This window comes from Mus musculus, chromosome 11 (genome assembly GCF_000001635.26).
Source record: "Mus musculus strain C57BL/6J chromosome 11, GRCm38.p6 C57BL/6J".
Taxonomy (NCBI): domain Eukaryota; kingdom Metazoa; phylum Chordata; class Mammalia; order Rodentia; family Muridae; genus Mus; species Mus musculus.
The window spans coordinates 86,206,570-86,231,051 of NC_000077.6; the positions used below are offsets into that span (position 1 = coordinate 86,206,570).

General features: G+C 39.5%; 1 protein-coding gene and 1 long non-coding RNA gene across 14 annotated transcripts in view; one reads left to right on the top strand and one right to left on the bottom strand.

The window, feature by feature from the left end:
• Window positions 1-24,482, top strand: part of Brip1os (BRCA1 interacting protein C-terminal helicase 1, opposite strand) — a 103,084-nt gene that overhangs the window by 5,210 nt on the left and 73,392 nt on the right. The window contains exon 2 of one of the 2 annotated variants that reach the window (NR_130959.1): window positions 384-742. This is a non-coding gene — a long non-coding RNA (BRCA1 interacting protein C-terminal helicase 1, opposite strand). Of the gene's footprint in view, window positions 1-383; window positions 4,624-24,482 lie in introns of those variants that run through there. The other variant, NR_130958.1, reaches the window with a different exon arrangement.
• The window catches only part of Ints2 (integrator complex subunit 2), a 46,929-nt gene continuing 26,558 nt past the window's right edge, over window positions 4,112-24,482 (bottom strand). For 11 of the 12 annotated variants that reach the window (XM_006534180.3, XM_030246300.1, XM_006534176.3 and 8 more), the window contains 10 exons: window positions 22,632-22,736; window positions 20,069-20,233; window positions 18,374-18,575; window positions 15,537-15,662; window positions 11,167-11,365; window positions 8,978-9,229; window positions 8,575-8,682; window positions 8,342-8,447; window positions 6,322-6,498; window positions 4,112-6,232 (listed from right to left, as the gene is read on the bottom strand). In XM_006534180.3, coding sequence (XP_006534243.1) covers window positions 6,063-6,232; window positions 6,322-6,498; window positions 8,342-8,447; window positions 8,575-8,682; window positions 8,978-9,229; window positions 11,167-11,365; window positions 15,537-15,662; window positions 18,374-18,575; window positions 20,069-20,233; window positions 22,632-22,736 — 1,610 coding nt within the window. In that variant the 3' untranslated portion in view covers window positions 4,112-6,062. Of the gene's footprint in view, window positions 6,233-6,321; window positions 6,499-8,341; window positions 8,448-8,574; window positions 8,683-8,977; window positions 9,230-11,166; window positions 11,366-15,536; window positions 15,663-18,373; window positions 18,576-19,472; window positions 19,542-20,068; window positions 20,234-22,631; window positions 22,737-24,482 lie in introns of those variants that run through there. The other variant, XR_879737.3, reaches the window with a different exon arrangement.

Sequence of the window (24,482 nt, forward strand, 5' to 3'; positions counted from 1 at the left end):
GATAATGGAAGAGATTTTTCCCCGATTTGGAGTATCCAAGGTAATCAGATCTGACAATGGCCCTGCCTTGTTGCCAAGGTAAGCCAGCGAGTGGCCAAGTACCTAGAGGTCAACTGGAAACTTCACTGTATTTACAGACCTCAAAGCTAAGGGCAGGTAGAGAGGATGAACAGAACTCTAAAAGAGACCTTGACAAAATTGACCATGGAGACTGGCGCTGACTGGGTGGTGCTCCTTCCCTTGGCCCTGTTTAGAGTCAGGAATACCCCCTCCCACTTTAGTCTGATTCCTTATGAAATCTTATATGGAACTCCTGCTCCCCTGACTTTCCTGGGGGACATCCTTGGGCCCACTTGTCATAGTAACAATGATTTGTATGCCAGGTTAAAAGGCCTGCAGCTGGTGCAGAGAGAAGTGTGATCACAGCTGGCAGCTGCATATGAGCCTGATACTCCTAAGACATCGCATCAGTTCGAGGTTGGAGATTCATTCTACGTGAGGCAACATCGTGCCCAGAGGCTCGAGCCCCATTGGAAAGGATCCTATCTAGTACTGCTAACTACTCCAACGGCTGTCAAAGTGGATGGAATTGCTGCCTGGATACATGCCTCACATGTGAAGCCAGCCCCCTTAGCTGAGACCAGAATTCCAGGAAACCACCCTGTCTGGAAGGCCCAGGCTACGGAGAACCCTCTGAAAGTGAAGATCGTCAAAGGGTCCAAAGATGCAAGCCCTTCCCCTGGTACTGTATCTTAGTTTCTTCTCCTTATATTCTGCAGACCTTGGTCCCCACCAGCCACGCAACCTAACGTGGCAGGTGATATCAGGGGCTGGAGACACTATTTGGAGTCTATCCAAGGTTACCACTCCATCTACCTGGTGGCCTGACCTTTTCCCTGACATCTGTAAGTTGGCTATAGGAGCACCTCCTGGATGGGACTTGGAGGGGTACTCTGACATTCAGAGGGCACCTTCAACACCCCCTCCGTATGTAGAAAAACATCCAAGAGACCCATGGGGTGGTTGCTCTAACCAAAGGGATAGAAGCATGCTTCGAATCCACCCCTTCTATGTCTGCCCCGGGCCCCACCGAAGTCAGTCCCTCAATCCAAAATGCGGAGGTAAGACTGACTTCTTCTGCAAGAGCTGGGGTTGTGAGACTTCAGGTGAAGTCTACTGGAAGCCCTCCTCGAGCTGGGACTATATTAAAGTAAGAGCCAACTATTCCCTAGAGTCTTACGTACCTGGAGGATTTGACCTAGACGAGTGTACCGACTGGTGCCATCCACTCCGTGTCACCTTCACTGAACCAGGGAAAAGAGCTCTAGAATGGACAAAAGGATACACCTGGGGTCTTAGGCTTTATAAGGAAAGATATGATGAGGGATTATTGTTCACTATCAGATTAAAAATAGAGACCCCCTACAATCCTTTAGGCCCCAACAAAGTCTTGGCCCCAGATGAGATAAATCCCAGGCCAACACCCCCCTCTAGTTCCAGGCCAACACCCCCACCCAATTCTCGTGGTACTGTGGCTCCTTCAAAAAGGATCACGGAGACTGTTTCCCTTTAATCGCCTGGGCAATCTCATTTAACTCATCTAGTTCAAGAAGCTTTCAGAATTATCAACAGCACCAACCCTGAAGCCACTAAATCATGTTGACTCTGTTTATGATGTAGCTCCTCCTTACTATGAAGGCATGGTATTTATAAAAATGCTAAAATCACTCTGATGCCACAACATACCAGTGGCAGCAGCAGAGCGCCAGACTTAACCTTGTCAGCTATAACTGGGCAGGGACTGTGTGTGGGAAAAGTTCAGTCTTGTTGGGGGTGGGGCTGGGAGTGGCAGGGGCTGCTATGGGATCATCTGCACTGGCCTTGCAGACCCAGAGTTACCAAAGTCTGAGGGCTGCCATAGATGCTGATATTGTAGAGATGGAAAACTCCATCTCTAAGCTCCAGGAGTCTCTGACCTTGCTGTCAGAAGTGGTCCTCCAAAATAGGAGAGGCTTGGATCTCCTGTTCCTCCAACAAGATCTGTGTGCAGCCCTAAAAGAAGAATGCTGCTTCTACATAGACCACTCTGGAGTGGTAAAAGATTCGATGGCCAAAGTGAGAAAGGGGCTGGCGAAAAGAAAGAGAGAAAGAAAACAGAACCAGGGGTGGTTTAATCTTGGTTTAACTCTTTCCCCGTGGCTTCACGACCCTGATTTCTATCCTTCTGGGACCATTGCTAATCCTGATGTTGCTTTTAACTTTTGTTCCCTGCATTTTAAATTGCTTGCTAGCTTTTATTAGAGAACACATAAGCACAGTTCAGATTATAATGCTGAGACAACAGTATCAAGAGTTAAGTCAGGGGGCTGGTGAGATGGCTCAGCAGGTAAGAGCACCCGACTGCTCTTCCAAAGGTCCTGAGTTCAAATCCCAGCAACCACATGGTGGCTCACAATCATCCGTAATGAGATCTGACTCCCTCTTCTGGTGTGTCTGAAGACAGCTACAGTGTACTTACATATAATAAATAAATGAAGAGTTAAGTCAGAATGAGCTATAATTTCATGACTGAAATACAAGAAAAAGGGGGGAATGTGAAAGTTTAAGAAGCACAAAATGGCTGCTAGAAGGAGGATCTTGCCAGAAATAAGACTTTGGGTACAGAAGGATTATGACTAATTCCTCTTCCCAGAATGTCCCAGAAAAACAGGAAGGCCTTTACTGCAGAGCAGGGTGGGCCAGGTGCAGATAATTCAGTTCCCCTTTGAAGATAACAAAGACCTCACCCCACTTAGAACAACCAATGCTGAGAAAGGTCGATACAGACTACTAATAAGCTTTAACCAACTCATACTGTTGCTGAAGTCTGCCCCCAAGAACTGTATAAAAGATGCTTGAAATGTTCAGGGTAGCCTCTGCCCTAATTGCAGGATGGCCCCAATGCGCTGGATCATTAAACCTCTTGCTTGTTGCATCGATCTCCGTCTCTGTTTCTGTGAGTGGGCCTCCCTGGACGTAAGGCTCTAAGGGTCTTACAGTACCCCTTTTGGAAATGGATGATTTAACCTACACAGCTAGTCCCCTAGGACTAGAAGACTAATTTGCAACGAAAAGGAAACCTTTTTCCTGTTGTCTATCATGCAAGTAACCTCCATGGTTACAGTATGGGAAGAAAGAGGAATGCAGACTGCACCAGAATTGTCACTACAATGCTAAAATTAGTGAGAAGGTCCTGTGGTACTTTGTATGTTATTTCTTGATGTTCAAGGCTTTCTTGGATAGAATCTGAGATGGATAATCTCTCCAGATCACATCGATCTAATACTAGAGTTCACCTACCTTACATAACATTTTATTCCTTGCCAAGAAGTACAATTTCCTCAATTATAAGGGGTTTAACCACGACCTTGACAAATTAATTTCTTGGCCATTAGATTGTTTTAATAGATATTCTATTATTGTTGTTGTTTGTAGCCTAACCTTGATCCAACTAATAGAAACTCCAAAAGGCAAAACTGTGAAGTACTTTTCTTCAGTTAATTAGAGAGCAAGACTGGTTGTTTTCCCTGCTTTCTTTTGGTTATGCAGCTTCCTAAAATGATGGAATTTGTAATTATAAAATACATTACCTTTGACATAGTAAGCTCAATGCCCTTAATTTATCCTAAAAGCATAATCTAAAAGTGAATTCCTCAGTTGACAAGTTTCAGTTGTAACACTGAAAATTTATAGTCTTTAGTCTAGTAATGGGGTACAAGTTCTAATTTATCAGTTCAATAGATTATTCAGTAAAATGATTTTTAAAAATAAGCTGTTTCCAAGAAAAAAATATGTCCTGTGAAATTTGTTTTATAAAAGCAGACTCCAGGATCTGAAGAGGGTGGACCAGTGGTTAAGAGCACTTGCTTCTCTTGTACAGGACCCAGGTTACATTCCTAGCACCCATATGGGACTCATAACCATCGGTAACTACAATTTCTAGGGTTCCTTTCATTTATGTGACCTTAAAGAAAGGGATATATTAAAGCCCCAGAACTAGGGTGTCCTAGATTCTAACTCCCTCCTGGTAATTTTACATTAACAGTTGTGAAATAAAACATAAAAGCTACAGTTCATTGTTAAAGAATGAATGTTTATAAATCAATATCCAAAATAGTTGCACACATCTGTTTTGACTTGAATAAAAAAAATCACATTGTGACAAAGCTTATAACCTTAACTTAAGATATATGAATATTAACATTTACTAATATTATTTACATATTTTATTTACATCATCAACAAATTGGATGAAAAACAGGCTATGTTATTACTTTAACACAGTAGGTTATGACTAGTCTTTGAAAATTGATCCACAAAATGTGTACTGTATTTCATTACAAAACATACTTCAAATAATTCAGAATTCCTAAAGGATTCTACTATTCACAGAAAAACTTCCAGAAAGGTCTCATTTACAAACAAAACGGGAGCAGTTGTATTTAATCTTAAGAGACTTCAGAACTGCCTCATTTAAAAATAGGAAAATTCTTGTGGTATATCTTTAAAGCATATTCTTTTACTCTTCACATCAAAATTAATTAATTGAACATTAAGCATCTAATAAAAAGTTATATATATTCCACCATGCATGATACGATGTACTTCATGATTGGAAACAGCTATAAACTTGTTTTAATAGAACACCTTCATGAGGTAGGGTCAGGAGTGACAAAGAAAAATGAGATGTGACTATGTACGAGAGGAAAGGATGAAGCTAAGTTCCTTTGTGGGGGGAGGGATAACTTTCCTTTTAGCTTACTACCTTCTTTAACCAGAGGTCCGCTCTGAGTAGGGTGACATATGATTGAGGTATTTCTCAAAGAGCAAAGAAGTACCTTGTATATAGGTACTTAATTTTACAAAAATGATTATGGTTATCTGAATGCATCTCCTTAAACGTGAAGCTCCTAACAGAGGGCTGAAAAAGTCAGCAACACAGCATTTTCCACATTATAATTTTTCCTGAGGTTCAAATACTGTATTTTCTTACTCAAAGATCTCCTCAAAGTAAAATGTGAATTATAATCCTGCTGATGAACCAAGAGCACTATTGGGGTTTATTGCTCTAAAGTTCATTTAATTTGATACATCTTTGCTCCTCTGAGAACTAGATAATACAGTATTACAAAAATAAATTTTAAAAAGAATAAATGAAATTTACTTTCAGGTTCTTCTTTGCACAAAGATGTTACTGTAACTACAATCAGTATCTTAAAATTTCAAAGAATTCAAGTATCTCTTTAAACATATGGCTTCATATATTGGGAAAAATTGAAGCAGATTTGTGAAATCTTTGTATCTTCATCTGTAATTCCAAGGCAGTCATTTAGTAGTCTGGACAGGGTCCATTATGTAGCTCTGACTTTCCTGGAACTCACTACGTGAACCAGGCTGGCCTGGTCAAAGGTCTGCCTGCCTCTCCCTTTCTCCCTAGGCTGGGATTTAAGGCATGCTCCACCACACCTGCCTTACCTGCTTTTTTTTTTTTTTTTTTAAAGCCATCCTACTACTGTCTCTAACAAATTAGAAGTTCAACCTGTAATACTGTTATTTGCATTACAAGTCTGTAAGATTTCTGTGTACTTAAATGGTAATTTTTTCTAAATGGTTCCTGCCCTACATCCCTCTTTCTCCTTCCTCTCCTCTCTTTGTTGAAAACTGTTGAAAGCTCACAAATATGAGGGATATCCACAGGCTCATTTTTTTAAGCAATTAAATTAAAGGCCTGGCAATCTTTCTTCACGTCAAATGCTAAGTACAGGAACCAATCCTTTTCTAGTGACAAGTTTCTTAAAGTGTCTCCAGTGGAAAAGAAGTTCAGCTGCTACAATATAAACATACCATCAGAGCAGATCCAAAGATATGCCAATCAAACAAGTATAATTCTCAGAGAGCTCTAAATTATCCTCATGCTGAATTGAGTCACTTCAGCAATTCCAAGATCTCACTATTCTCATTCAGTTTAGAGTTCTCATAAAGTCCAGATTCAGTATAGCAAGTGGCTGCACTTAAAACTTTTTTTAAATTCCACTAACACTCATGTTTATTATTTCAATTATTGTGCTTTCAATACAATGACAGAGCTGGACATCAGGATCCATGCTTCCAGTGTCCCTGGATCCATTTTTGTAAGATGGATCCTTACAAATTTGAGACCATCCACTAGGTTTCTCCTTTATTTGTTGAAGACCTACAAAGTAAGGAGAGAAAATAATTAAGGCAAGATATTCTGAAATGAATATAGTCTTGTTTGAAACATTAAAGTGAAGTAGCACTTACGTGTAATGATTGGATCAATGTCTCTTGTCTGAGTGGCAACATCAGAGGCACACACTTGTCCTATTTGAATTAGCAAAGACATAATATCCTCATACAGTGGAGGAAATGCTCGACAAAAGGAGACCAAACTTGGAAGAGTTGGCATGAAAAACGAGTACCGCTTAGCTTGTGTCAGAACTGGTGGGAAGAAAAGCAACACAATTGTTTAGTTGCAAATATAAATTCAACACAGGCATCCTACACAAAAAAAAAAAGACTTAAGTTTTTTGCTTTGTTTTTAAGGTCCTCATATTTTTTTTATTTTATTAGATATTTTCTTTATTTACATTTCAAATGCTATCCTGAAAGTTCCCCATACCCTCCCCACGCCCTGCTCCCCTACCCACCCACTCCCACTTCTTGGCCCTGGTGTTCCCCTGGAAGACGAAGTTTTATAGGATGCTGTCCACTCTAATTTTAACAGCCTGTACTCTACTAATTAGTCATCACCAAGACCCACATTTTTATTATGACCCTGTACTATGATAAGTACACTGCTTGCATTATTTCACCCAGTTCTCACAAGTGGATCACACCGGTTGTGCAGATGAGAAAACTTTAAAGAAGTTCTAAAAGTTGTTCTAAGGCCCAGTGTGGTTGTGCATGCCTCTAAAAGATCTCAGCCACCAAGAGGCAGAGGCACGCAGAGCTCTGAGTTTGAGGACAGCATGATCTACATAGTGAGGCCCTGTTTCTAAAAAAATAACGTTATTCCAATTCCAAGGCTGGGAAGGAGAGAAGTACTTAGCATAGAGTTCTTGTCTAGCGCGTGCAAGGCAAGAATCTGAGGTCCTGAGGAAAAAGTAACGCTTGTTCCAGGTGACATTAACAGTTAGTGGTAACACCAGGACTAAATGCAACAGGAACCCTGGACCACTATAGATTACTGTAACATGAGGTGAAAACAATAGAAAGAAAATGAACAAACAAACTATTGAAGGAACACAGAGAAAGAACATAACTGTCTAAAGGATGGAACGTACTCATAACTTTAAAGTAGTTTTCTTTTATAACATTTACTTTTCGAACTAGAAGGTGGGTAAAATACAGGGTAAGTTGTGGAATAGGTTATAGAATTTAAGGAAATACCTAATGTATATGTTAATTTATTACTTTTTTTTTTTTTGAGACAGTATTTCTATGTGTAGCCCTGGCTATCCTGGAACTCTGTAGCCAGGCTGGCCTCATCCACTTTCCTCTGCCTCCCAGTGCTGAGATTAAAGGCATCCTCCACCACCACCACCACCACCACCACCACCACCACCACCCAGCTATTTAAGACATTTTCAAATATTTTTGTTTCTGGAATTGAGCACACTTAGTAATTTCTAATTTGTATTCTAATTCTACAGATATTATTTTCATAATTTCATTATTTATTGAAAAAGTATTATAACTAATATATAATATTTATTAAATTCTTATATACACATTCCCAAAACAAAGGTGTCTATGCTTCTTCTATCCTATAAATCATATTTGTAAGTATGGAATTAAAAAAAGAAAAGTAACTCAAAGGATGGCATAGGTTAAGATAAGAACAACATATACCATGTCATACTGACTCATTAAAACACCAATAAGCGCTGGGCAGTTGGTGGCGTACGCCTTTAATCCCAGCACTCAGGAGGCAGAGGCAGGCGGATTTCTGAGTTCGAGGCCAGCCTGGTCTACAGAGTGAGTTCCAGGACAGAGCTACACAGAGAAACCCTGTCTTGAAACCCCCCACCCCCCGAAAAAAAAAAAAAAAAACCCACCAATAAGCTAACCATAGTAGCACATGCCATCCCAGCACTTGGGAGGCAAAGTCAGGAGGATCTCTGTAAGTTCAAGGTCAGCCTGATTTACACAGTGAGTTCCAGGACAGCCAAGACCACAGAGAAAAATCTTGTCTCAATAAGAGCTGCTGAGTCTTAAAGTTCAGAAAATACATGTAATAAGTGTGATTAGATACTTTTGTTGATGTTGATTGGCTACACACCTGTTAGCAAAGTCCCCATAACATTGACAGCTAAGCGAGCCACACTAAGTGACTTTGGTAATGCATACTGGATACACAAGTGAGAAAGCAGCTGTATAGCAAATATCTGGAATACAAAATCAACATGTTAAATCTTTTGAAAAGTTTAAATGATAAAATTTATAAAATATCTCCTCTAATAGCCACACTGAAAAGTAATCAAAATTTTCTTCAAGTTTTAAAATACGCATTACCTGTTTTTCAAGTTCTGGCTGGGCAATAAGCTCCGGTATGAAATCCAAACAGATGTGCATAGACGGGATCCCTGCGACTGTCAGAGGCAGAAGTTCACATGGATAACCCTGTCTCAGGAGGAAAAGGAGACGTCAAGGACAGAGGGAGAGGAAAGTGAAGCTTCACTTCCTTTCTAGAGAATCTGCTCCAAACACCAAATATATGTAAATGTGTCAGTAATTGAACTTTCCTGACAAATTAGAAAAGAGATAAAGTATTTGAATATTTTATCAGTACTGAAAATTTAGATTTTTCTAAATATTGCAAAAGACCATGATCCTTTCTCATTTTCACATGGCTTGTATTAATTGAATACATAGAGCCTTCAAGAACAAATCCAAACACATTCTTTTGGGCGCATACCTGAAAGTGAACAAGTTTAGCAATGTTGGGATCTGCAATGTACATTTGGTGTAACAGGCAACAGATAAGGCACTGAACTTCCCGAAGGTTACAGAGCAAATTGTCTTCTCCTTCTTCTGTTTCTTTACTTGGAGTGCTGATGGTGGTGACACCTTGAGTATTCCTGAGGGAGATGTCTGAATTGGCACCTTTTGCCTTTTCCTCTTCAGTCGGCAAGCAAATTTCTAAGAGAATCTGGACAGCAGCACTGTCCTACAAGCAGATAAAAAAGTACATGTAAGGAGCCTTGGAGAAGCTGATCTGAAAATGAAATCCCGATTTTCATATGAACAGAATGGCACAACACCATGAATATGGTAATTCTTAGAGCAGAAGTAAGCGGTTAACAATGCAGAGGGTCTCACATTGTAAGGCTAAAAACTCCTGATGTATCTGAAATAAACAAAACAAATCACTTTTTCCATACAAACAAACATATGCAGGAGACTAGAGGTGGCTGGGTTGTTAGCAACACGGCTGCTCTTCCAGAAGTTCAATTCCCAGCACTCATATGGCAGCTCACAACTAAGTATCCTCTAACTCCAGTTCCAGGGATTCTAATACCCTCTTCTGACTTCTAAGGCCACTGCATACAAATGCTGCACAGACATAAATGTACAATTCCTACACACATAAGATAAAAATAAGCAAGTAGCCAGGAGGTGAGGGTATACAACTTTAATTCCAGCACCTGGGAGGCAGAGGCAAGTGAATCTCTGAGTTCAAGGCCAGCCTGGTCTACAGAATGAATTCCAGGACAGCTAGGGCTACACAGAAAAACCCTGTCTTGAAAAAAACAAAAGAAACAAAAACAGCATGTAAATTAGCATCTGGCATTCTTCTGAAGGGTTGTATACCACTAGGCAGAAGTGCAGACTTCAGTTCATAAATATCTACTTGACAGGTAATCAAAGCCAATGGCCTCCAAAGCAGACTGTAGGCATAATATTTTTGTGCACTACGTAAAAATTATCGTGGTGAGCCAGGCGTGGTGGTACACACCTTTATTCCCAGCACTCAGGAGGCAGAGGCAGGCGGATTTCTGAGTTCAAGGCCAGCCTGGTCTACAAAGTGAGTTCCAGGACAGCCAGGACTATACAGAGAAACCCTGTCTCAAAAAAAACAAACAACAAAAAAATTATACTTGTGTTAATCAAATGCTGATTTCTCTGCTCTCCTATCTTGTTTCGATTCAGACACAATATTCTTATGTCAAAAATCTCCTGTTTCAAGTAAATTCTTACCATTTTATTCTCTGCCTTGTCAATAAAAGCTGATCACCCAATGGCTGACAGAAGCAAGAACAGGGCGGGACTTCTGCCATCGAGGGCAGGGGAGAGAGAAGAGGAATACAGACTGAGCCAGGAGTCAAGGACGAAAGGAGACAACAGGAGAGTTCAGCTGGAGCATAGAGGGCCCTAAATGCCAGTATTATGAGGATATTGGCATGGGGTAGCCAGATTAGTTTAGGAGATTAGAACAGATAATTGACTACACAGATATTGAGGTAAAGTTTGAAAATACATCTTGGTCTCTCTGTGTCTTTCATGGGGACCTAGCTAGGATAAAGAAAACAGCCAGCATAATAGGTCACTACATACATTTATATTAACGGTACCACTTACAGCCGACTTGAGCCTAAATCCCTTCCTCCCTCTCAGATTCTAGCAGGTGCCTCTCCATTTCCCTCTGTTTCACTTTACAGAGCAGGACTTGAGACGTGACCTGTTTGCAGCTCCTATATGGAAGGCAGCCTGACACTTTATAATGTCATGTATTTACTTATTTTTCTCTATAAGGTCTGTCTCCAACATCCAATTTATTTTTCTATTTCATCATTAAAAACAAGTAACTAAAAGTTATATCTCCTTTACCACCATGTCCCTAGTCCTTGTACAGTATCTGCCACACAGGTGTCCAATAATATGTCAATCAAGTGAAGTATGACAAGACTGGTTAAAGGTTTATAATTTGATAAATATAAATCTATATTATTCATATTAAGTTTTCATAATGAGGGTCTACCTGACACTCAGAAGCAAAGATAAGATTATTTTAGATTCTAGAATAAAAGGAGCACACAATGTCAGCATCTACTTATTTACAAACAAACAGGCCATTTGATGAAACTTTACTTTAGCAAATTTTACCTGAGCAGCCAGTAATGCGTTTTTCAGTTCTTCTCTGGTCACTTCTGGGGCATCAGTCTGTCCAACCAAGCCTACTGTATTATTCGGGGAAGGTCTATCTTGCTCTGCCGTTTCCTTTAGATGGGCACTAAGGTAAGCTTTAGAGGCAAGGAGGTACCCATTGAGCATGTGTAAAGTAACATCCATTAGTGGGGGACACCTAGACAAAAAAGAAAAAATGTATCAGAGAGAATATAAATATAAAAACTAGCTACAACCAGAACTAGAAATGCATGCCGCACAATGATGAACAAGGCTATATGGACACAGTAAGGAATTCCAGAGGATACAGAACTGGAATTGGTCAAAAGCAGCCAGCAAAGCTTTGGGTTTGCCACAGCTGTGAGAGGGAGAGTTCTCACTGTATACCATTGTTTTTGCATACTAGTACATATGAAAAGTATCAGAAGAACAAAGAAAAATGGATATTAGTAAAGAATCTTACAGACCCCTTCACTCAGCTCCCAAAGTTATCCACACAGGGCTAGCTCATTTGAGATCTAAGTCCACACACATTGCTACCACTAGGCAAATCCTCATTATCATTATGTATGGTGTACAGTATCTTTTAAAAACCATTAGAATTTAGATTACCTGGTAAAAGTAAACTTCAACTTTATGAAGATTTAAAAAAAAAAATGTAAAGCAAAGCCCTAGGGCTATGGCTGTAGCTCAAGGGAGGGGACACACTGAGCCTCAAGCTCTGGCACCCAAACATGTAAAACTACAACATATGTAGGAAGAACTGATAACACTTTTCCGTGGGGGGTTGGGGGGGGTGGGTGTGTTTAAAGCAGAGTCTTCAGAATGAAATGCATTCATCTATATGCTAACTTGATTAAACAAAGAGTCACAGCCCAATCAATGGATGACTCCTCGGCCTCGGCCTCAGCCTCCAGAGTGCTGAGATTACAGGCATGTGCCACCACACCTGGCCTGTGACAGTCTTCACACACGTTATAGATGAAGAACTCTTTAAATCAATAAAAAAAAAAAAAAATAATAGAAAAACTTTTCTGAAAGATAAACAATAACAATAACCAATAAATATAAAATAAAAAGGGAATCTATTCTTCACTTTCTTGTACAATATAAAACAGAAATATACAAGAAGATATACAACATAAAACAGTGTAATAGAATGGTAATTGGTTGAGTCCTTCTAGATGGCAGAAAAAAAAAACAGGAATCAAAATTTTTAAAATGGCCAGGCACTGGTGGCGCACACCTTTAATCCCAGCACTTGGGAGGCAGAGGCAGGTGGATTTCTGAGTTTGAGGCCAGCCTGGTCTACACAGTGAGTTCCAGGACAGCCAGGGCTACACAGAGAAACCCTGTCTCGGAAAAAAAAAAAAAGAAAGAAAGAAAGAAAAAGGTCATTGGGCGAGACTGTCCCATGAAGAAGAAGGAGAAGGGACTCTACACCCCCCGAAAAGAGGCAAATAGGCCCCAAGGTGCTGGCTATGCAAGAGAACAGTGATTGGGGGGGTTTTGGAAACAAAAAAAACAAATAAAAATCTTAAAAATGAGTATATTGCATTGGTTAAAATTCTATTTTTACCAATCTGATCTAAGAAATAGCATCTAAGAAAGAAGCACACAGTGTAGTATACATGGATAATGTAATATATAGTATACACAACAGTATAGCTATAGATAAAGCATTCAGCCACAGGGGCCTGGGTAAGCACAGCCCAAATTTAAAATGTAGCTAATTGTTAAGAATGTACACCTCTTAACATAAGTAAAGGTTCTCAAGTGAAAGGTTTGTTTTGTTTGTTTGTTTTTGGTTTTTCCAGACAGGGTTTCTCTGTAGCCCTGGCTGGCCTTGAACTCAGAAATCCGCCTGCCTCTGCCTCCCAAGCGCTGGGATAAAAGGCATGCGCCACCACACCCGGTTCAAGTGAAAGGTTTAAGCTACAAAAACAGCCCATAGATTCTGATAGCATACTTCAACAGCTTTCTTGGAAAACTAAATCTCCTGAGGAAATTCAAAGTCATCTACTAAGTAGATTTTTAACACAGATCATTGTTTTACAAATGCATTATTTCCAATCAGTGAGGTGACTCTGCAGGTAAAGGCACTTGCCATAAAAGCTCTGTGACCTGGGACCCACATGAATGTAGCATGAGAGAAGCAATTTCATGAAGTTGTCATCTGACCTTCATACATATGTCATGGTATGCTTACCACCACCCCTCCACACACACATACATAACAAATAAAGGTAAAAATTAGAATAAAAGAAATGCCTGCTTTCTAGACTAAACTGCTGGTTTACATATATTAGCTACTATATTTATTCTGATGATTCTGTTTCCTATGAAATCTTGATCTCAGCAAATTATATGTAGATGATTTTTTCCTAGGTTTTATCACTTTGAGAACGCCATCAACTGTAAGATGCCAGTTGCATAAATATATATGCAAGCTCGTTCCCCTCCTTATATATTTATGTGACTCACTGAATCAGTTCATCAATCTGCCACACTGGTTGGCCAATGACAGCCAGGAATCCACCGTTCCCCGACCCTCATCAGAATGGGTTTAAGGTCTGCTGCTACACCTGGTTTTCACATGGGGTCTGTGGTTTACACAGCAGACATTTTACTCTATCTTGCCTAACAATCAAGGCTCTCTATAGTCTAACTTATTTTCTCAGTCAAAAAGCACACTATTCTCAAAATTTAACCCTCTGCTCCAAAGATTCTTCTCAGAATCTTCCCATCAGAGTAGGACATGCAGGTATACATCTGGAATCTTAGCCCTCCAGAGGCACAGGAAAAGTATCCTGAGTTCAAGGCTATCCTGGACTACTCAACCTCCAGACCAGCCAAGGCTAGATAGTAAACATGTCTCAAAAGAGCCAAGACCAATCAAAGACAACGAACGTTCCTTGAGTATCTCTAATCTCTATCATTATGGTATTTGATCTCTAGTGGTTGTCCTTTTGGCTGGTGGAGGTTATTCTTGTTGACATTTTACATTTATTCATTTACGTTATACACATGTGTATTTGTGTATATGTTGGAGTACATGTGTACCACTTCTACCATTGTGTCATGAGGGTCAAACTGAGATCATTAGTCTCAGCAGCAGGCACCTATGCCCATTCAGCCATCTCACAAGCCCATTTTTGTTTTGGTTTGGTTTTTTATAGATTCATTCTAGTCCAGACTGGCCTCACATTTACATAGTTGGTGACAATGACCCTAAACTCCTGAAATACCTGCTTAGACTTACAAAGTGCTGGAATTACAGGCATGTGCCATTATGTAACACTACCTGGTTGTGATTTTCTGTAGTTTGAAGACAGCCTGGTCTAAACAGTGAGTTCCAGGACAGCCAGAGCTATATTGTGAGATCCCATCTCAAATAAAAACAAAGCAATTCCTTTAGCTCAGCATTCACCTGCACAAGACCACACTACTCATGCAGCTCTCTTCTTTCTCCATGCAGATGGTGAGCATTAAAGGTCGACACCTCAACTTATTTACCTTCGTTATTTATCATGACAATTTGAAATTCAAATGTTAATGTCTTGAGACAATTAAATTCTGCCTTTTGAGTTAAAGGCATTTCAAAATAATTAACTAGGAATTAGAGACATGTGTGGAATTCATGAAGCTAACATGACAAGTTGTATCAAAAGGGTCACAGTTTTAAAGTATGTGATGGCTTGCAAATGAATCAGTGTTTTAAAATCATTTTTTCAAGATGTATATGGGGACACAACTGTAATCCCAACACTAAAATGGCTGAAGCAGGAAAATTAGGAGTTCAAGGTCACCCTTAGCTATACAGTGATACCTTGTTTCAACATAAAACACAATGAAGCAAAACCTTTTTAATGAGCTAGCAGATTAGCTAATGGTCATTCCTTTCTTTTCTTGATTTTACCAAAGCTAAGAACTCCTTTTCTCTAAAGCCAGACTTCATTATCCACATACTAATATTACACTGACTATAATTTATGAATATATGTAGCTAGAAAAAAAGCTGCATAAATTATATTACCTATATATTCCTAACAGCAATAAGATATTAAAATGAGGGCTGGTGAGATGGCTCAGTGGGTTAGAGCACCCGACTGCTCTTCCGAAGGTCCAGAGTTCAAATCCCAGCAACCACATGGTGGCTCACAACCATCCGTAACAAGATCTGACTCCCTCTTCTGGAGTGTCTGAAGACAGCTACAGTGTACTTACATATAATAAATAAATAAATCTTAAAAAAAAAAAAAAAAAAAGATATTAAAATGATTTTCTTCAATTTCTTTTGATTCTCCAAAGTACAGCACTATTAAAACAAATGAAATTAAATAATTTACCTGTGAACCCGTCGGTCACACCTCAAGACAATGAGAGGATCTATCATCAAATCATTCTGGGTATATTTTTGTTGTCGTATAAACTTTATGGAAGGTTGGAGTGCATTAACCGTCATTACCCACAGCCTAGTGAGGAAACAATAACACATTCATAATAGCTATGTTAGAGCTGACATCTAAGTTATTTGGTCCTTTGTATCTAAAAAAAAAAAAAAAATGTTATTTTGAAGATAAAAGAAGAAGAGAGAGAGAAAAAAGCAAAGCAGGTATAAAAATAAACTTTGGGGTTTCTTTTTGTTTTTGTTTCTGAAAAAGGCTCTCATGTATTTCAGGCTGGGCCCAAACTCACTATATAGCACAGGATGACGACAGGACTTCCGATTTCTCCTCCACCCCCTCCCAAGAACTGAGATCACAAGAATGTACCACCATAAGCGGTTTTGTGTGTGTGTTGGAGAGATGGTTCAGAACTTAAGAGCATATGTTGGTCTTCTAGAGGATAGGAATTCATTTCCCAGAACCCAAGCCAGGTGGCTCACAACCACATGTAACTCTAACCCCCCAAGATCCAGTATCTGGCCTCTTCAGACACCTTTACTCACATGCACATATCAACACTTAAATGCACATAATTTAATTTATTCCAGGAAGAAAAAGTTCTAAAAATCAAGACACTGCTCACCAGAATTTAAAATAAATAAATAAATAAAAATCAACCAACACTATGAAACACAACACTATGAAAGAGGAAAAGTTCCACTCAAAACACATCATTAAGCTGGGTATGGTGGCGCATGCCTGGTCTACAAAGTGAGTTCCAGGACAGCCTGGGCTATACAGAGAAACCCTGTCTCAAAAACACCAAAAAAAAAAAAAAAAAAAAAAAAAAAAAAAAAAACCCAATACATCATTAAATTCCAGAACACAGAACACAAAGGGGGAAAGCCTTTTATGAGTGAAGAAACCAATGGCTATCTACATACAAAGGGCTGGGAACCAGCAACACACCAGATCACTAACAGCCAGTGGGAAGTCCAAGTCAGAATGGTGTTCTCAAATGTATGAAGCACACTTAAGCAAATCAGCAACCACATGTGAGAAGAAAGCAAGCCCCAACACCGGAGCCTCCGCCAGCCCCTTTCAGCCTTTCTCAGGAAGCGCTGCAGTTAGTATGTGCTCTATGTGGGCAGAAACCAAGAAAGAAAACTGGAATCCCAGCAAAGCAGAGACAACAGTAATTCTAGGACAACCATGCATGTCGGGGTGGTGGGAGGGGGGAGGGTTAAGATGAAAAGCTCTGAAAGAGATATCCCTATAAAAATCATGTTACTGTTAGATTAGTTTCTGTTGTAATTCCTATTAAGTAAACCTAGTCTTAATAGTTTAAGATGAACTATTTATTAGTTATTGATAGCATTAACAAATGAAAACAAGGTAAGTACTATAGCAATGCCAACTTTGAGGAATGGCACTTGCGTATAAGAAAGACGTGTTTATGAAGTGTAGTTCAGGGGCAGCATACCTGACTAGCATGCTCACAGCCTGAGTGTGATTCCCCTCCACACTCAGAGAAAAAGAAGCAAGAAAGAGAGAGAAAAGGTAACCAAAGGATATTGTAATACTGCACCGTTCAACTGTAAATGCATAATCATAAGATGAACACTGACTATTGCTCTAGCTGGATGATACAACTATATTAGAAAATAAAGGGAAAGCTTCACAGGAAGGAAGCCGGTCAGGCTGCTAAACTTTACAAACCACGTCTAAATTAGAAAATCAAGAAGCCGTACTTGTTATAAGCCTATTCCTGAGCTATAAGGAACAAAATGTAAATGCTAGAATTTTTTTAAGCTGAATAATGGTTTCCTCTGGGTAAGCAGACTCTAAAATAGAAAAGTGTGAAGTATTACTATGTGTATTTATTAATTTGATGTAAAGTAAAACTTAAATTTAGGCCAGGTAGTGGTGGCACACGCCTTTAATCCCAGCACATGAGAGGCAGAGGCAGGCAGATCTCTGAGTTAGAGACTAGCCTGGTCTACAGAGAGAGTGAGTTCCAGGACAGCCAGGGCCACACAGAGAAAGCCTGTCTTGAAAAACCAAAACAAACATTCATAGCAACAAAATCCTTGAATTTAGAAAGAACAACCATCCGCAGTTCCCAGACCTACTAAACCATGCTCTCAGCTAAGTCAGACCAGTGTTCTGGTCTCGAGACTGGCCTGACACAATCTGTGAGCCAGCCAACTGATAACCACAGTGAAGGCATACCCTGTTCTCCAAACTCTGCTGCACCAGAGGAATCTGTTCTTACAACGTATGCCTTGATCCTGCTGCACCGCTCAGGTTTAACTGCATAGATTGCAGCCTGGGAATCAGGGTTTTAAAGCCAGTCCAAATGGTTCAGGGTGCAACAGAATTTGGAACCACAGCAGTGATGTAAGACATGATGATCCAAATCAGTTAACTACAAATAACTACACAGAGGAAAATACCTTCAAACACGTTCTCAAATTGCTAATAGTTTTTATTTCTTAAAGTATACTTTTTTCTTTAAAATGTAACCATTTTTTGAGACAAGTTACTATAACAGACCATGCCTTCCTCAGACTTAGCTCTGCCTGTTCTTCCTCCTAAATTCATGATGAGATTAAAGATAAGCAACACTGCACCCCAATGTAATATCTTTAGTCATCTTCAGAAAGGAATTTTATTGTTACATACTCAAAGCCATTAATAAGACTGGTCTTGTGAGCATTTTTCTAACAACTAAGTTCCCCGTGCATTATCAAAGCTATACACTTTCTCTGGTCCATAAAGCAGTAGACAGAATTTACCTTCTTGGCATCACAGTATTAAGAACCATCCATAACTTGTTGACAGTTTGAAGAATTCTCCGTGGAACCCCAGAATTCAGCAGCTGGTTCATATTGGACGTTAGTACTTCTGCATATGGAATAAGTTCACTGGCAGAAAGTAGAGTCAAGTGTTCCATAATCTGCATCACTTGTGTGTGACTTACAGGGACAGCTGAAAATGCTAAAGACAACATTTTGCAATCATTCCTAAATCCTATAATGTTTACCAAGTAGAGATAAATGCTGCTTTCTTAAAAGTAGGAATGAAACAAATCAAGAAAGCCTTCCACTCACAGCTACTTTTTCACTGAAGCTAACATTAAAGCCATTAGAAAACTTCCCAGTTAGCAGCAGGTGATGGCCCAGCAGGTCAAGGCAAGTGACGCCTGACAAGCTGAGTTCCATCCCTGCACACACATGAAGGATGGGATCAGCTCCCTCATGTTATCCTGACTTCCACATGTGCAGTATGGCATGTGCAAGACCCCACACAAACATATACTAAACAAATAAATTAGAATGTAATAAAAATAAGTGAAACTCCATGAAAGTACAGATGTTATTTCATAAAGTTCATTTTAAAAATCCTAGTAGTGACACAATAGCTAACCTCATTTTTGGGGGTAACCGCTTGTGTAGTTTATTAATTTGGAAGTTTCAGGCTCCTTGATACTTTCTTCTAGGTGTCCAATTACAGAAGATTAGCATCCAGCAGATTGCTGTTATTAAATATCTAGAATTATCTCTCTACTAGAGTGTCACTAATTACATCCTGCTAACATGCATAAAGTAAATAACAAATGGGAAAACTAATTCATTTTGTTGCCATCATGAACAACACTATATCTATATCTACACCTAGCCGGTCATGGCCAACCAACTATACTTCAAGGGAAACAGGTAGTCATGCATGTACGTCACCCTGGAAAACCAACAGAACCTGAAAGGAATGTGGAGAAAACTAGCCAAAGCTGAAAAGAACATCGTGTCACTTTGTATCTGGGTCCAAAATCCACATGTCAAAGACAACTGGCTCACAATTTCTTCAGTTGTGTAGAGAAAACAAAAAGACAATGACCTCAAGAGCTGGGGGTAGAGCTGAGTAGCAGAGCACAGGCCCAGAACGCACAAAAGGCCCAGATTCAGTCTGCAGCTCCAAAGGGAAAAGAGAAAAAGACTTAGAAATAACAGCTAAAGAATTCAAGAGCAACAACAACAAAAATTCAGGTTGGGTTTGGGTGGGGCGCCAAGGCCTACATTGTCACTGCAAACACAAGTAAAGATTATACAACAACAATCCTTACACTGATTGTGTAATTGTATTCAGAAGACTTGTGAACTGAAACTTTTTAATACAGCTAATGCAATGTTAACATGTAGCCCACACTATTTGTATTTGGGGACACTAATCTGGAACATTACCCATTAATAGCAAGTACATTGCCTTGATCTACTGTATTTATTTCTAACCAGTTTGTGAATTTTCTAAATCTTCTTAGTGATATAACACAGAATCCAAAACTGCTATAAACATGTCAACGAAATTCCCAGCATAGCAAAGAGATGGTTAGAAATCCTTACCGCCAAAGACACCTGCTTGTTACAGTATAGGATTCCAGTCTGCCCAGCCCCTCTGTACAGCAGTAGTGGGAGGGGAATGAGCGGTTACTGTACCTTCCTGCAGCTGTTTCGGAGAGTGGGTTTTGGCATTACTTGTCAGGAGCATTCGCCTTAACAGCGCATCAGTCCCTGTGATCTCCTCCTCACAGATCCAGTCATCCACAATACACAGATGTGGATAATTAGTTGCTAGAAGACGTAGTAAAGCTGAATGCAGCCCTAAAAAACAAAACAGGAAGTTAACTGGACTCTCAGTTCTCAAAACAGTATCTCCCCCCTCCTGATTTTAGCAGCCAGCAAGCATAAGGAGCAGCGGTGTGTACTAACGGTGTTTCTCACCTCACTGGCCCACCCACTAGCATCGGGAGTTAAGGAAACTTGCTGTACATGCATAGTGAAGATGCCATGCCCAGCTAGGGCTCAACTGTGGCTCTAGATGCCATGCCCAGCTCTAGCCACGCCCACTTCTGCAAGTGTAGACCACAGTTTAAGAAGTTCTAGCCAGGCCTGGAGCAGAATCCAAGCTTTTCAGAAGGTTGAAGCTGTACAGTCCTATCTTGCTTCAGCTACACACTGAGCTCAGGGCCAGCCTGGACAACTTAGTGAGATATTACCTCAAAACAAGGACTGAGGGGATAGATCAATGACAGAGGACTTGCTTTATGTGTATAGGGGCCTAAGTTTAATATTAGTAGTCAAAAAAAATTTTTTTAATTTAAGAAAAAAAAAATCTGTGTAGCATTTTAAATAAAAGTCCCCAAGAAAACTACTTCACAGTATGTCAAGAATGACTCTTTGCGCCAAGCGGTGGTGGCACATGCCTTTGATCCCAGCATTTGGGAGGCAGAGGCAGGCAGATTTCTGAGTTCGAGGCCAGGCTGGTCTACAGAGTTTGTTCCAGGACAACCAGGACTACACAGAGAAACCCTGTCTCAAAAAACCTAAAAACAAAACTAAAAACAAACTCCTTGCGCTAATCTTTCTTGGCTTTCCTCTACTTCACCCCACTGTTTGACACTCATCGTGAAAGCTGTTTAACACAGCAGTCTTTTAGGAGTTCAGAAGAGAAAAAAGGTTCTCAAGTACTAAGATTTTCGTGTGCCACCATGCCTAACCATCAAGACTGCCTAAAACTGATGTTTCTACATTCAAAAAGGCATTGTAATAATCAAGTGTTACTGAACTTTAAATTTCTAAACATATGTACAACTAAAACTACTACCAACAGACACAGAAAAGTGCAAACAATCTACATATTATACTCTTTTCAGTAAAACATGTTACTGCCAAATATTGTTTGTTTGTTTGTTTTTTAAAGAAACAGACTATGTAAAGCTATAATAAATGTAGCTATCTATCTGGCTACCATGTCCAATGAAGGCTCATGTTCGTATTCCAAACCAACCACAGCAAAGAAAGACAGGAAAACCACGCTGTTACATGAAAGGTGGCTATTAAGAAACATCAAGTTTCTAAAACTCTCACAGGTCTATTTACCAATATTTACAACCAGACTATTATATACATATTAGAATATCATGGAATATTATGGAACAGTTTCAAATAATGAAGTAGATCTACACGGGCTGATATCTCAGCAGAGGCAGAGGGCTGAAGATATGTCAGTGGTATAGTACTAGCTTAATTCACATACTGCCCTGAGTGCAAATCTCAATGAAAAGAGAAACATGAGAAAAAGGAGGTAGTGTATAATATCATCCACCTTTTTAAAATATTATGTGAGCTTCTACTAGTTTCAACCGTATGAACTTGTCATTCTCTAGGTCTGCAGCTTTAGACAGTTAGACTGATGAGTTCTTAACTTTACAGTGTTAAGGAAGTACAGTTGGCTTTACTCTAAAATCGTACAAGGCTAGCAATATGAGAAACTCTCCTGTTATGCCAGGCAGCAGCAGTGGGCAACTCAGAGTGAGCCAGCCATACAATCACGACAGAAAACAGGCACTACGCTGAAGTGCATTGCATTGCTGAGCTTCAGTATTCTGTTGCTTAGAGGAGGCAAATAATTTTACCTTTTGTTTTGTTTTGTTCTGTTTTCGAGACAGGGTCTCACTATGTAGATCTGGCTGTCCTGGAACTTACTATGTAGACCAGACTGCCTCAGCCTGCCAAGGGCTGTGATTAAAGGCTAAGCCACCATACTTGACCACAAATGCATTTTGAACTTGACATACTGAAGTTTGCAATAGGGTTATATCCAAATAAGCTCCTAATAAGATGAAGGGAATAAGAAGTATGTACTGGTGGGCACCCATGTGTCGTGTGTGGTGCTGGGAATGAACCCAGGGCATCACACATGCCAGGCAGGCACTCTACTACCAAGCTGTACCCCAACACTCAAATATCAGCCATCATATTAGGGTCATCCTATATGAAAAGAAATGACTTAAAATTAAAATGAATGTCAAACTGAAAACTGGAGTTTTCTAGGGGGTAGTGATCTGTAGGAAATGAGGTAATGGATTCAGCAAGGGAACAAAAAGCATCTTTAGTCTTCAACTGTTTACATTTATAACAATGAATACTTACTACAAATTATAGCATAAGCAGTAAAATATATCATATCAATAAAACTTAGCAAATGAAAAATGAATACCTCCCAACTCCTGCTGCAGTCCTTGAGCCTGCCGAATAAGAAACTTGATAGGAATTTGGTCCATTAAAGAAGAAGAATATGATTTGGGTTTCCTCTGCATGGAAGCTGTCAGTAAAAGTATAAAATAAAAGAGTATCAGAGACAAATCTTAACTTTCAAAACAAATGGGAATAAAGACACTTTGAAGGTACTTTTAATTCACTTGATATATGAAAGTATAACAGATAAAAATTAACAACCAAATTATAGTGACTATAAAGGAAAAACATAAGGCAAGACCTAGGAAATGCCTGGAATTGGAACAAAATCATGGGAGGTTTTAGTGCAAAGAAGAATTCACTAAAAAAACTCAGTGGAGATTTTTCCACATATATTTAGGAAGTCTAAAGAAGTCATGAACACAGACTTAGAGCTTAATGATACTAATGTAAATTACAGAACACCATGGGGTGAGAAAAAAGGGCTGGAGAAATGGTTCAGCTATTAAGAGAACTGGCTATTCTTCCAGAGGACTGGGGTTCAATTCCTAGCACCCATAAGGCAGCTCACAACTGTCTCTCACTCTAGTTTGAGGGATCTGACACCCTCACACAGACACACATGCAGGTAAAACATCAATGTACATAAAATAAAACTATATCATTAAACAATTTTACGAATGAATGAGTAAATAAATAAATAAAATACACAACTATAATCTTAGCCACTTGAAATTGCCTCGCTGGGTGGGCATGGTGGTACCTGAGCACCAGTTTACCAAGTACCAGACAATGAAACAATGAATCTTGTTCTGTTGGTGACCAAGAAGCATATTTTACATGTAACAGGACAGAGTAGAGAACGGCGAGACTTTCTTTTAGGTGACATGAAGCTGGAGGGTGAGTTAAGCACCTCCAGTACTTGTAGCTACTGAGGAGTAAGACTGTGGCCAGACATGGAAGCTCACACCTGTATTTGAACCACTCACTTGGGAGGTAGAGGCAAGAGGATGAGGAGTTCAGGCACAATTCAGCTGGGCAGAGAGTTCAAGACCAGCCTCTACAAGAGACTCTGCCTCAAAAACAAAAATCAAATAAAAATTGTACATCTGAAACTTTTTATACTAGAAAAGCAGCTTGCTTTGAGGTAATTTTGATACAAGTGTGCAGCACTATGCCCAGCTAATAGCACAGTGTTTCAGGTACAAATATTTGAAATATACAAGGAATATTCACATTTCAACTAAGTAATAAGTACACAGGAAATTCTTTATTTACTATGCATCTTCTTGAGGATAGTTAAATCTATAAATAATATAAATATGTACAATTTTTATCTCTAAAATATTTTTAAATGAGGATTTAACTAGAATCAATATACATATACATGCACATGTGCATAAGTATTTTTAAATAAACAATGAATATACACTGATGTAGTTTAACAGCTATCACAATCTAATATGTGATTCTACCTCAGATTTCAGAGTTCCTGTCCTAGCTTCTATATCTAGCAGGTGGCTGCTAATGTTTCTTATAAGAATAAAACCAAAAGTGAAGTGCTGAGATTACACATAATATCACAGGTAAGAATATATTTGGGGCAAATAATCTTTTGGCTACTGACAAAAACCTCTCAACAATGGCGTGAAGTTCTTTACACCCTTGGAAGACAAAAACTAGACCAGAGAAAACCGCCTAACCAGGGTGTTTCCTACCAGGAAAAGGTCTTCTCTCTCATCTCTTCCTATTCATCAAGGATGTAACTGCAGAGACTGGCTTCAACAACCCCTCTCTGCAGGACACACCTCTCAATAGCAAGAGAATAACATGTCTCTTTTTCATCTTAAAAATTCAGGGCTAGAGAGATGGA